The sequence below is a fragment of the Pundamilia nyererei genome, unplaced genomic scaffold (assembly GCF_000239375.1).
Source record: "Pundamilia nyererei isolate P.nyererei 1_Seehausen unplaced genomic scaffold, PunNye1.0 scaffold00050, whole genome shotgun sequence".
In the NCBI taxonomy this organism is placed as follows: Eukaryota; Metazoa; Chordata; class Actinopteri; order Cichliformes; family Cichlidae; genus Pundamilia; species Pundamilia nyererei.
In genome coordinates, this window is record NW_005187451.1 from 2,278,396 (window position 1) to 2,291,725 (window position 13,330).

General features: G+C 47.4%; 1 protein-coding gene across 4 annotated transcripts; it reads right to left on the minus strand.

The window, feature by feature from the left end:
- Positions 1–255: 255 nt before the first annotated feature.
- Positions 256–10,374, minus strand: cunh1orf53 (chromosome unknown C1orf53 homolog). Of its 4 annotated transcripts, none has more exons than XM_005733174.1 (4): positions 9,919–10,374; positions 6,420–6,521; positions 5,161–5,253; positions 256–454 (listed from the first exon to the last, which is right to left on the minus strand). In XM_005733174.1, the coding sequence occupies exons 1-3, from the start codon at positions 10,204–10,206 to the stop codon at positions 5,182–5,184; spliced, it is 462 nt and encodes a 153-aa protein (XP_005733231.1). In that variant the 5' UTR covers positions 10,207–10,374; the 3' UTR covers positions 256–454; positions 5,161–5,181. The 4 variants fall into 4 exon arrangements, with proteins under 4 accessions (XP_005733231.1, XP_005733230.1, XP_005733229.1 ...); XM_005733173.1 differs by lacking the exon at positions 256–454 and adding an exon at positions 1,905–4,519; XM_005733175.1 differs by lacking the exon at positions 256–454 and adding an exon at positions 3,241–3,260.
- Positions 10,375–13,330: the final 2,956 nt, after the last annotated feature.

Consider the following 13,330-nt stretch of genomic DNA (forward strand, 5'->3'; position numbering starts at 1 on the left):
GAATAACCAAATACCAAATCGAAGCCATTTTCAAAATAAAAGTGCTCATTAATTGACGAATTGTGCGCATTTTAATCATGTGGGTACTGGACCAAAACAGCGGAGGGTTGCCTATTAGGAAAGGTCGCAGTTTTTTTGTTGCCCCCGCCTCCCCCTTCTCTGACTTCCTTGATTTCATATTTTCGTGACGACAAACGAATAATAAAAATGTGCGATCCATTAAAACAAGACGACACGTGACTCCCACCGCACTTTTTAGTCTAATTTTATTGATGCATTTCATTACAAACACAAATAAGACAAAAAAGACATATGTGTCTGGCACACTGCACGCCCGGATCCTTTTCTGAGGAGCTGAGCTGACAAACTTCATAAAAATTCAAAGCAATAATAAGTCTGTTCAGCCAGGAAGTAGACTTCCACACTTGCCTTGTGTGGCCTTGTGTTGCAACATCTAATGAAAAAAAGAAAGGCTGATGAAAAATTCACCAATAATTAATAATGTCAAGATTGTAGTAAATATTAATAGTGTTTATGTTTTGAGGATGGTTTGGTTGTGTCTCTCTTAATGAGGCCGTATTTTCTCAATTTAAGAGGTAAGTACAAGGAGCGCGAGGTTTCTTACTTTCTTATTATTCTCCACCTGAAATGCAAACTGACAATCGCGCGTTAAACGGTATCACCGGTACGAGAATGAAAAGCGTTTAAGGAGCGCTCAGCTCCTCCTGAAGTGCACGTTCATCTTTAACACGAGAAAGGGAGGTCATCCAGAAAAACAACAGGATAACCCAAACGTGCTCGTGCTCCCCACGGAGCGGCGCGCCGTGCACGGATGGACTCGTTTCAATTGACTACGAGTGAATAGAATATCGTGTGAACGAGCACCGGGGCTGGAGCAAAGGGTGACAGTTAATTACACCTCTGCACCGCTGGCATAAATGATCACGTGCCACACTGCTAACAGTCATTTTGCTTTGCTCCTTCAGCCTGGGTTGACATCACAGTGTATCTCATCAATAATGCAACAACACTGAGATCTATTTCACAGCGTAGCACAACACGGAGCGCACACACAGCGTGCTAGGAGCACGATACCCAGACAGGCGCTGCAGCGCGCTTGGTTAAATCGGCGAAACCGCGGCTACAGCGCCAAGCAGGTCGCCTGGCTGTCCCCCGCCCACCCCCGCACCTCCCCGAGTGCCTGGCTCCTCTCTGCTGTAGGGCACGGTGGTTAGATTACCACACATCCAGAGTTCATCTGGAGTTATCATTTCTGGGTCACCTCAAGTGACACTCAGTCTCACAGAGGGAGCTCTCAGTCACTCCCAAAGCAAGGGCAGAAAAGGAGCCTAGGAGAGGCGAGGAGGCGAGGAGTAGGAGAGAAGCAAGGAAGAGGAGGAGGCGGTGGGAAGGCTCTCCCAGGATCCAGTGAGGTGCAGGGAACCACGGGCTAAACGCTGACAGAATGAAGGAAAGGGGTGGGAAGGGAAGGGAGAGGGTGAGGCGAGGAGGAGGAACAGAGGGAGGAGTGAAGCACTGTAAAGCTGTATCCCAGTCTCATGAGCCTGGGTGGCTGGATGGTGAGACATCCTGGAAATATTTACAAACTCACAGTGGACGTGACTTTGTAATTATTGAAGCAGAGGCCATGTCAGAAATGCACAAAACAGGGGAAACGCCCCCCCCCCCCGCGACGTCTCATAAAGAGGCGAAATGCTGAACGGCGATTTTAAGAAAATAACGACACGGAGGATAATACGAGAATCTCCACGTCTCCTCCTGCTGGTCATTTCTCCCCCGCCTCATCCTGCTTCTACCACTCTCCCTTTTCTGCCTCTTCCAAGCAACGCTCCCCCCCCCCCCCCCTCCCTCTCGCCATCCACCCCTCCTTCGATCTCCTCCCTGCTCTGCTCTGCTGGAGCTCAAATCACAACCCCGGTCCCTGGCAGATGGAGGATAGGAAAGAGAAGCTCTTAACTAGCCAGCCTGAGCCGCTGCTCTCTGCACACCAACTGCTGCCTGCCTCCCCTCCCTGCCTCCAGAACAGCTACCACTACATGCACCCCACCCACCCCCAGCACCTCTGGGGACACGGTATCCTTCTGGGGAATGGTGCGTGTATTAGTCCGTATCTGGACACACTAGAAAGGACATGGAAACATAATAGATGGATGTTATTTATCACTACATAACCTTATGGGGCAGAGCAGCGTTTGCGAGGAGAGGGTTAGTAAATATCGTTTTGCTGTCAAACAAGCGCCGTCTTTCTACTTCAGTGAGCGAGGACACAGAGTCAGAAGACGGCGTAATGTGAAGCGAGCTGGAGGTTAGACGGCGTGACAGCTGAAGAAAGCGGCGACACGTCGGGTCCAAAGCGCAGATGAGAAATCACGAACGACTGCGGCGATGCAAAACCAGGAGGGAAATAAACAGGCCAAAGTGCTCCTTGGGCGCTTAAGTGCCTTTGACTGCCCCCGACTCTGCTTTTATCTGGGCTCATCTGGCGACCGCGGCTCGGCCTGGCATGAGCCTGACCACCAGTTGCGGTCTGAGGGAGAAACTGCTCCTCTGTGCTATTTGCAGCCCTGTCTGTCCAAAGGAATCTGGTGCGCTGACTGTCACTCAGTGGCCATGTGTGTTTTTTATCACTAATTCTACCACAGGGATGTGGTTGTCCATATGACCACTGTGGAGGCTGCTGCCCCGAGGCGAGCTGACATTGTCTGTGTAGAACGACCAGACGTTGATGTAGGGGCTGCTCAAATGCTGCTTCAATATCAAGACACACACACACACACACACACGCAGGCAGGCATACTGAGCGGTGCCTGGCCAATTGCAGAGACTGATGTTCCTTTCAGCCATCATATGGCTGACACTTAAGTTTTTTTCCCTGCCAACCTTGTGTCAGTTCCTGGCTGCTCCGGCCAGCAGTGATGGAGACGCTGTAACCGACTGTGGTCGGGGCCACTGGCCGCGGGGCTGCTGTGCCCCTTTGAGATGGGGTGCGATGGGGGTGGGGGCTGCTGCTTGGCCTGTCAACTGGTTGTGACTGGAGCACGTCTGGTCACAGATCCAAACTGGACAGCTCGCTCTTTCTCTGCAGCTAGTGCCATCATCCTGCAGAAAGGCACACGGCGTATAGCTGCCACTCTGCTCCAGTACAGCATATGCTCCAGCTGAGGGTCCGACATGTTCAGTCCAAAACGCCTGAGAGAGACGCCTCACGTGTCTAACCGGCTGCTGGGAGCACATGTGCACTGTGGGTAAAAGAGAAAATGATCGTGGTGCAGCTCAACCCAGAGACAACCCAAATAAAAGGCGGGACTTTAATCAACGTTAGATAAATTAATTTGTTTCAGTGATTAAACACAGAAACTAGCTGAACGCTCTCTCTCATTGTCCCAGTGCACTTCACAGGCTACTCAATCAATCCGCTAATGAATTAAGGATGAATTAGTAACCGGAGTGCATTTCTCTGCTAATCTGTGGAAGGTGTGCTGTTTGCGTCTCAGTCACAAACTGCTAGGCTGGAAGATGATGGAGGGGAAAAAATTCAAACTGTGCCATCACTGGATTGGGAAGACGTGGAGGGATGAGGCAGACATGAAAGTTGGCCTATTTCATGGTCAGGCTGCGGGACCGCCGAGGCCCTGAATGGCAATGCATCTACTTTAATGTGACAGACGAGTCCCTAGGCAAAACCGGCAGAGCCGCGGCAGGCAAGCGGGCCCAGGTACTTGATGAGTGTGACACCTTCGCCGTCCCGCTGTAGAAATGTTGCTGCCGCACGCTCCGCTGCCTCGGTTTAGAATAACACCAAATAAACTCGCCTCTCATCCCGCCTGACGACGCGTCCCCAGAACCTGTCCTCCCCAGCACTGTCGGGATCACCGATCTCCTTGCAGCCGCTCACAGGGCTTTGCTCCGATCGCTAAGCACTTGCCTTTGGGACCCACCTGCCGAGGAAAAGACACATCCTCTCATGGCGATGCCGTTTGCCCAATCGGGCGGAGAAGGACGAGCGTGCGCGTTGGGTTTGCGGCGAGCGCCCGGAGGCGTCACGCCGCCTACCCACATGCACTCGCAAATCAAGCGCCGCATCTTTCCACGGCATAGGTAGTTCTATACGAGCGCTTGACCTTACCTAGCGCTATCACTCAGGGCTACGAAGCGCGCGGTCAAGTGCAACCTTTATTCTATATTGGCCTATTAGGAGCCACGCAGTGTTGCGATGGAGCGAGCCTGCCTGCGCATGTGTGCGTCTAAGCGAGCTGGTGAGCGCCGAGCTGATCTATTGCAGTCCTGGGATGAGAGGGCCCAGGAGTTCATTAGGCTGCGGCTCAGGAGAGCAGCCGCGGGGAGCTGCACTGTAGCCGAGTGTTGCCAGGAGGCTGAGCTGCAAGTCCGGTGGGGAGGGCTGCTGTTGATGTCCGTGGCATGTTTGCTAACAGCCTGATTCCATCAAGTGGTGTAAAAGCAGCGCAGCCAAGTGTGAGGGCTGACCCCTGGCACCTTCCTATTTTTAACAACACAGTATCTCAGTCAAAGGTAGACAGTTCAGTCAAGCACTTGTGGTGTGTAAATGATGCTAATATTCATGCAGTCGTACGTTTGGGAGAGGAAAAAAATAACAAGCGATGCGAAGCAAAAGAGCACAAGACTCCATCTGACTATCTTACAGTTACTTTCGCTTATATGCCCTTTATCTGGAGGGCAAAGATCTAAAATGCACTCTCAGTTTTTCATCTCCATACTCCCACAACCCTTGTAAATGCATCAGAAGAGCAGAATACTACAAAATATTAAATACTCTTGAAGAGAAAAGAAAAAATGAGGCTCAAAGGCATTTCACTGGACACTGAGAGGAAAAAACAAGTATCTGCAAAACAGAACAAAACAAAAATGTGATAAAAGGCTGGTTTGCATGAGGGTCTAGTGAACAAATCCGTTCTCCTCCTTTCTCATTTTGCCAGAATGAAAATAATCCTAAGAATAGTTGTGATTCATAAGAGATAGGTATTGCACAGACACTACCCATATTTCATCATTTATTACACGGCTAAAAGAAAAAAATGACTCAAGTAGTCCAAATAACGACAGGCAGAAGACAAGCAACGTGCGGTGGCTTCCATTCCAAACAGGCTCCTAGCGCGTTACCTTGGCACGAGGCTGTTAGGTCTACACGTAAAACAGGGAATTGAACCGCTTCTTCGTGGCGAGGTCCTTCACGTTGACTTGGCCATATGGACACTGGGGGAGACGAGAGATAAATTAGCGCCAGTTAACAGCTGCATGTGGAGCAGAGCTTTAGTCACACTGAGAACGACACATGAGAAGCAGATCGAGCAAAGGAAAAAAGGACGAGTTGGATAAGGACAGGGGGGAAGACGGAATGGGATGGGACGGGGCGAAAGCAAAACCCAGAGCAGGGATGGAGAGTGGACAACGAGACTCGGTGGGACAGAGCAAAGCAGATATGAGCAGAGCGGGGCTGACACCGTCAGAAAACCCACAACACGTCTGTGTAGTTGGTTTGTTACACACGGATGAACCGCTCAGCTTTGCATTTCACCCTCACCGATCCTTAGTCTGGAAACTTGAAACCAGCAGAGGTCAGAAATGATGCTGAGAAAATGGATCCCCAAACTCTGAGCAGATGAGCCTTTCTGCTAATGTCACGCTCACGTCTCAAGTCTGTGTCACAGAGTCAAACCCAGAATTTGATCTTAACCATATTTACTGCTGTGATCTCAGCTGAACCGTCAGGAAGGATTATGATGATGCCTTCGTGTCCTCAGACTGGACTAATTCAGCGTGCCTTGGTCCTCGGTCCTCGAGCTCGGCGATCAGAGCTCCGATTGTTGTAGCGAAGCCGTGCATCCATATAAAACGTGCAGGTCTTTGACGGCGTCGGTGGTTCTTCGCTCTAACCCGAAGGAGACTGTAGACGGCACTAACTGTTTAAAACATCGATCCTTCTTTGTATAGGCTGTTGTGTTTGTTGTGGATTGTTGGTGTGCAGCACTTTGTGATCCTTATCTTGAAAGGTGCTGTTATAAAGACAGTTTACATGTTTGTGCCCTTTCATATTTTGATGCAACCATCTATTTGGTTTTATTTCTATTTGGTTCCATCCACGTACAGAAAGCAGCCTGGAAACTAACACACAGCGTCATTAGCCCTGTTAGCTCATCCTCTACAACAACATGGAAGCTCCAACCCACCAAACCTGCTTTCGTTTCATGTTTTGTGCTGAAAATAAATGACGAACGTTGGTCAAAACTGCTCTGGCAGAACCACGGTTTACAAACGAGGTCGGTTACCGTTGGAAACAGACAGGATCAAACGTGCAGGATGGGAAAAACACGGCAGAGGACAAAAACAGGGAGAAAAACCAGTAAAAACAAAGAGCTCACGTGTCTGCACGCACTGCCGCAGCACTTCCCTCTCTGAAGGTGGGCATACTCTGTGAACACCTTATACCCGCTGGAAGGGTCAACGTACATCTGCTTCTTTGCCTGAGCATAATGAAGATATTACCATTCAATTAGAGCGACACACAAACACGTGGCGGGATGTGAACCGTGCACACAGAAATACATACGATACATATACTCACCCAAACACAAGGACGCCTGCAAGAAAAATAGTGGCTAAGAACGTATACGGAGACAGATTGCTGTGGTTCAACGAGAAGGAGGACTGGGTGACCTCTGAGCATAGAAACAGATGTAAGACACCCTCATTCTTAAGATATTACTAATTAATTAGCATGCAATTCAGTAGTGAGAATACGCTATGACTAATCCGCTGGTAGCCCTGAAACCTGCACGTCGTTCTGACAATTTTCAGGATGGTGAAAAATCAACTTTACAGACAGTCGTTGTTTTATTTGGTGCAGTTATTCGTCTTGCATAGGCACAAAAACACCTTCTGTAAGTGGGAAAAGCCTGAACTCCTCTCCATCCCTTAGGAAGTTCCAAAATGTCATCTCTCAGTCTGTTTCAAACTGAGAGCCACTAGTTGGTGAGCTTTGACAGGCCACAAAGGGAAAAAGGCCCCAGGCCCTTTGGTGACACGGCTTGTCATTTCACATGCCATTGCAAGGCCACATAGTGAAGCTGGCATAGCTGGGCCCCCTCTGTATTGTACTTTTCCCACCCAGGCCCTACCGCTCTCCTCAGGTCGCGGCCAACTTGCCTCAACTTCATCCACACTCCGAAGCACAATATTTACAACAGATAAGCCTAAAGGCATGCGGATGACACCTATTCACCGCTGTCATCAGCACAGCTCGCTGGTTCTGCTCCATGGAAGAGCAAGTGAGATTTGGTGAATATGATGGATCTAGCACAAACAATCAGCATCATTTCTTTGGGGCAGCGGGCAGGTATTCTCCTCTGTGTGAAAGTTCACAACAATAACAGGTGGACACAGACACCTCCTACGTTCAGGCGCCGTTTCGTACCTCTTTCCAATACCTACACTTTCACTGCAAAATAATTAAGATGTTTATCTCGGGTTAGAATGGAAAGACTGAGTCAAAAATCATCAGTGGTTTCATCTTCCTAAATGTCACTTGGTTAAGGGCTCGGGGGACGTGGAGGAGGGTTGGGGGCACCGCCCTGGGAACAGGAAGGAGATGCATCGTAGCTGCCAGGTTATCGTGCTGCTAACACACGGTGGGCAGTTTGAAAATATTATGCTGGTATTGTTCCAGATTATTGACGTCAGATTTTAACTTGTTACTGTGTTTAAGAGAAAAGACTAATAAAAAAAACTATTCCAACAAAAATGTTGGAGCCTGAAAAGTAAGAGGAGCTAAAAAGAAACAACATTTATCAGTAATCAGGTCAACTGGCAGCAGCTCAGTGACGTGAGTGGGTATAAAGAGAGCGTCTTAGAGAGGCAGAGTTTCTCAGAATCAAACACGGGCAGAGGTTCATCAATCTGCAGAAACCTATGATTACAGATTGTGAAACATTTTCAGAATAACGCAGAAAACTGAATATCTCATCATCTGCAGTGCATAATATCAGAATATTTGGAGAATCTGGAGAAATCTCTGTGCGCACGGTACAACGCTGAAAATCAATAATAGATGCCCGACATCTTCTGTCCCTCAGCCAGAAGTTCCTGTCTGTGAACACAGTTCAACCTGCCGCCCACAAATGCAGGTGAAAGAACGAGATATAAGCGAACATGATCCAGAAACGCTGCCGTCTTCTCTGGACACTGTTAGGTGCGGCTGTGTGCAGACAGGAATAGGACCCAAGGTGCAGACTCCGGAGACAGAACTTAAACCAAAACAGCTTTAATGCTGAACTCAAACATAACATAACTGGGGAAAAAAAGTAAAAAACTAACACCGGCGGATTGACAAAACACACAGCAAAATAAACGGTAGATCGCGACACAGACACCAAGAAACACAGGGCTTAAATACACAGAGGGAGCAATCAGGGAATGGGTAACAGGAGGGAAACACAGCTGGGGCAAATCAGGCCTAACGAGACAAGAGGAAGCAAAACCAGACACATTAACATCACACATGGACTTTCAAAGTAAAACAGGAAACATAACACAGACTCACGGGCAGGCACTATAACAAAGGGAACAGAGACGTGGGAACAGGGCAGACACAAACACTGAGAAATAGGAACTAAAGATACACATAAACGCGAACTAGACAAGGGGATGCAGGTGATAGGGGAGACAGAGCAACTAAAGAAGACAGAGACCTAAGCCATAAGATAGAACTCAAAGAAACCAAAAACTAGACAGTATAAATAATATAAACTCAAAAACCCTGGGTCGACGACCCAGGCATCCTAACAGACACCTGCATTTGAGGATGGCAGGTGACACTTTCCTACTTTGAGGGAAAGCAGGAATCTTTTGTCAGACCGAGAATGAAATTTGAAAGTCGTTTTGAAAAACATGGACCCTGCACACTCCAGACTAACTGCAGCTAAGTTCAAAAGCAAGCATCTCTGATGGTATGGGAAGGCATTAGTGCAGATGGAAGCGGCAGCTTGCCGACCATACAACACTGCTGAATTAAGTACGGCATCAATTATGACCGCAGGCTTCATAGGAGAGGCTAGGTCCTGAGCTGACCGGGTCCAGACCTTTCACCAGCTGGAAACATCTGGATCATCATGAAATGAGAAGTACAGCAAACGCCCAGGACTGTCCAACAGTTATAAATCACACGATTTAAGGTGTGTAGATGTGGTCGAGATGACCTGCTGAATTAGAAACTGGTTGATTTAAGTGACTGAAGAATTTTTGGTGACAACGGGAAGATTGGAAAAATGATCATTCTTGATTTCTGCTGTGCCATTCAGATCGTGGGGTCGGAATTTGGCGCAAACATCCATTCTGCCTTATCACCAGATTTCAGTCCAGCAGGGCACCTTTAGGATGTGGTGCAACAGGAGAGCCACATCAAGGATGTGCAGGCAAATCTGCAGTGACTGCATGAAGCTATCCTGTCAACAGGGACCAGAATCTCTGAGGAACGTTTCCAGGAGTTATTTGAATCTGTGCCACGAAGAATGAAGACAAAGGCAAAGGACGTCCAACCGGTGCTTTAATCTTAATTTAGCCCAGTGCATTTAACAGAGACAACACGCTTATAGATGATCAGCTGCTGCAACACTCACTGAACACATTATTCCATCCGGTGCTGATCACCTGTCACAACACGCACATTCTAAACTTTGTAACCATTTTTGCAGCTGTTACTCTGCCGTCCTTGGTCTGCAGTAAAGCGTCTGCGTCGGCTCTGCAGTTCGTCCAGTCGCAGAATTATCATCATTTCTCTGTAAAGCGCGTGTAATTAATCACCCGTGGATCTGCGGTCCGATTGTGCTACATGACACGATTGGCTGTCTCAGTGATGCATCTTACCGCACACGCTAGTCTATGGATTCTGTGGATGGCCATCTCGCCCTCTGTGAACTTTCCCGCGGAGGAGGGGTCGTTTTCGCCCCCCGCGTCGCTGACGTCTGCTGCTGTCGTGCCTTCGTCGATCTGTGACGCGCCGCTGTTCGCCGGTGGCTCGGAGCTTTCTCCCGACAGCTTTGGCATCGACATCGCTACGAGTCGTTTATTCAAGTGGAAGCAGAGAAGAACGAGTCTGCAGACAAACGCTTTACTCGGGAAGTTTTTGCGAAACATGCTTCTGCGATAAACCATCTGCAGGTTACAAGCAGGGAGCGGCTTTTATTAAGAGAACAACTGTGACACTGTGTGAGGAAAGAAACGCGAATGCGCCTTTCCCTGCTCATGTTATCTACACTGTTCAAATCCAGCCTCTCCCCACCTTGCTGCACAGAAAGTGTTTTACTTCCTCATCGGCCCCTGGTCACGTGCCACCAATGTGACCGTCACGTAACTCCGACCCACCGGCTCGTGCAGCGCCTCTGCTGTTTGAAAGCTGCCACTACACGGAGGTACAAGTCCACTGTTAGAAAGATCACCAAAAACCCACAAATCCTGAATGAAAAAGTGGTGACCTGCTGGAGCGTTATTATTCAGTGCCACACCGATAAACTGAGGCCTTGTTTTCTGTAGCCTCTGCTATAGCATGGGGGTAAACATGCAACATCTATTTCATGGGACTACAGTTAGCTTTCTATTAAAGAACTCATCCACCCACTTCTGTCAGGGTTATGGAGCCGAACCCCCTCTTAGGTCAAGACGGAGAGCACACCCTGGACAGGTCTGTGGTGGAACTGAACCCAGGACCTTCTTGCTGTGAGTGCTAACCATGAAAGCCACCAGCAGATATTTCTGTAGCCATTAACAAAAATGTTTGTCCACACATATACTTCTGTGTGTATATGGGTGGTGAAGCATGCTGTCTTTCTTTGCGTGATTGCGCTGCAGAACAAACGCAGACAGCTTTCCATAATAATAAAGTAACATGGTGCCTTGGACGGATAACTGCAAGGTTGGTGAGTGGACATTAATGAGTCCTTTCAAGGTTATCCGCTGCTGCAAGCCACTACTGATGATGCCCCTGTTTCACAATTATGGGTAATGAAACCTGACAAGTGTCTTTTGACTGACATTGTGGGGTCAATTTACCCTCAGACAAATTACACATCACTGATAAAAATATTTGCACGCACAGCATGGAAGGGAAGACATATTTAAAGAAAAGCCAAACAAATGATGTATTTTCCAAGGCCCGTTGTTTTCCATCGAAACCTTTTCTATATTCGGCAGTTTTGGCGCATCATCTCATGCTGTAAAAACGACCTGATTAATGTAACAGATGCTTTATAAATTCACTTGGCAACAGACTCCAGAATGATTTTATGTTAACTCTGCTGCAGGCTGCATTTACTCCCTGCTGCACCGTCCCAACATGAACCCTGTTTGTGTCTTTTCGTCTATGTGACATTTCAATTCAAGAAGATACATCGCTCGCTCCTCAGGTAGATAAAACATGTTTGAAGACGTTCTGTAACAGATTACTGGGATCGCTGAAGGACAGAGAAACAGTGCGTTGTCCTTTTTTCAGCAGCAGGAACTCTTAAATGAATATTATCTGGGCTTTTATTGTTTTATTGTTCACAAATTTCTGCATTTTTTTAGAAATCACAACGTCATGGCAACAGCCCCACCACGATCATTTCATACGTATGCCTGAAACAGCACGGCCCAGGCTGCTGCCATTTAATTACCTTCCAGTCAGCCTGAAGATATCTTCCTCTGATCCCGTCACACTCTCGTGGGGAGAGAAGAAGGTATATCTAAGCCACTGGTTCCAGGTTACCACCAGACAAATACGGCTGAAACGTGTCTCAAGAGTTTAGATAGTAGCATCGAGTTCTGAATTTACTGTGTCATCAAGTGCCAAGAGCTGCTCCTTTGACAAGTAAGTGATCGACTGTGAGGGCTCGCTTTGTTTGAGATGTTACAAGCGAATTAGCTTCAGCTCACGAGGTTTACAGCAGTGAACAAACCCTGTCCCATTAGAATGAAAATAGTGCGAGTGTGCTATTACAGAAGCATGCGTTTCCCTTTAAGAGGACAATGACTCATCTCTCTCACAAGCATTGTTTTTAATATAGAGTTCTGGAGAAGATTATGGTGGTCATATAAAAGGATAGGGACTCTACACGGTTTGCTTACTGTGGCACTTTGAGGACATTTTCAGTAGCTTGATACTAGTTTAACAGTAACATCATTGTGCACTGAGACATTGATATTATTCTATTGCACATACTTGTGACACTCTGTAATTATGCAGTTGAAAGTCCAGTCATCGCAGCCTCTTCTGCACAATAACACCAAACCCCACGCTGTACCTGCTGCATACCAACAAACACTTCAGTGGAGTTGTGGGAGGTGCAAACACCGCTCTTTGATGTTCATCACACAGATCAATCGTACAAACAACGGTTTTTACTTCACCGCTACCACGGAGCGTCAGGTGAAGCCTTTTTCCAGCACCTCCTCCAACACGGAAGAAGTCCTCGTGTGTTCTCTGCCGCTAGAATCCAGTGCGTATGATGCATTGTTTAAAAAACACACAAAAGGTATTATAGCTTTTTTTTTTTTTACATTCATGGCCTGTACATGTGAGGCAGACGTAATATCTGAAGTAGATTTTTTCATTGTAATCGTACGTATTAGACCCAAGGAAACAGGGCGACAGATAAAGGCGCTCATCAGGAAGAAGAAAAACCACCAACAGCAACAAACACAAGAGAAACTCACCTTATGAGCAGCCTGATCGACAGTACCGAAGGGCCAGAAAGACCACAGAAGACAATACGGGACTTGAGAACAGAATTATTTCTATAGTTAAGAAAATGTGTTACATCTAACCAAGTCAGGAAGACTCTGGAGGTAACACTGTCAAGGCCTACAATCAAGATGCCTTCAGAAACAGAAATACAGCAAATAAAAAAACAAGGTTCAAACCAATAGTTAGACCCAAGAACGGCACATATCTGCTCCATTACTTTTCTTTATTCTTCGTTTTTCCAGTTACTGTGGACAGATGAAACACAGGTTAACCTGAACCACAACAACAGGAGAAATATGGAGAAGGAGGGAAACAGTTTGTGCTCTGATGTGTTTATTAATGATAGAAGTAACAGGATGAATTGTGACATGCAAGGCTTTGTACTCTCTGCTGAGATTCAGACAAATGCTGCAAACTGACTGGACCCCACGTCTCAGTGCAGATGGATCCAAAACACACTGCAAAAGCAACCCGAGACATTCTCAGGCAAAGATAACCTTTAGTGTCCAAGTCAAGTCACCTGATCTCAGCCCAATAAAGATTCTATTCAAAACTGAA

Coding starts and splice junctions, on each gene's coding strand:
- cunh1orf53 (XM_005733174.1), bottom strand. CDS start 10,206: ATGGTTTATCGCAGAAGCATGTTTCGCAAAAACTTCCCGAGTAAAGCG. Junction 6,522..9,918: donor TCCATAGACTAGCGTGTGCG/GTAAGATGCATC, acceptor CATTATGCTCAG/GCAAAGAAGCAGATGTACGT. Junction 5,254..6,419: donor GCGGCAGTGCGTGCAGACAC/GTGAGCTCTTTG, acceptor CGTCTCCCCCAG/TGTCCATATGGCCAAGTCAA.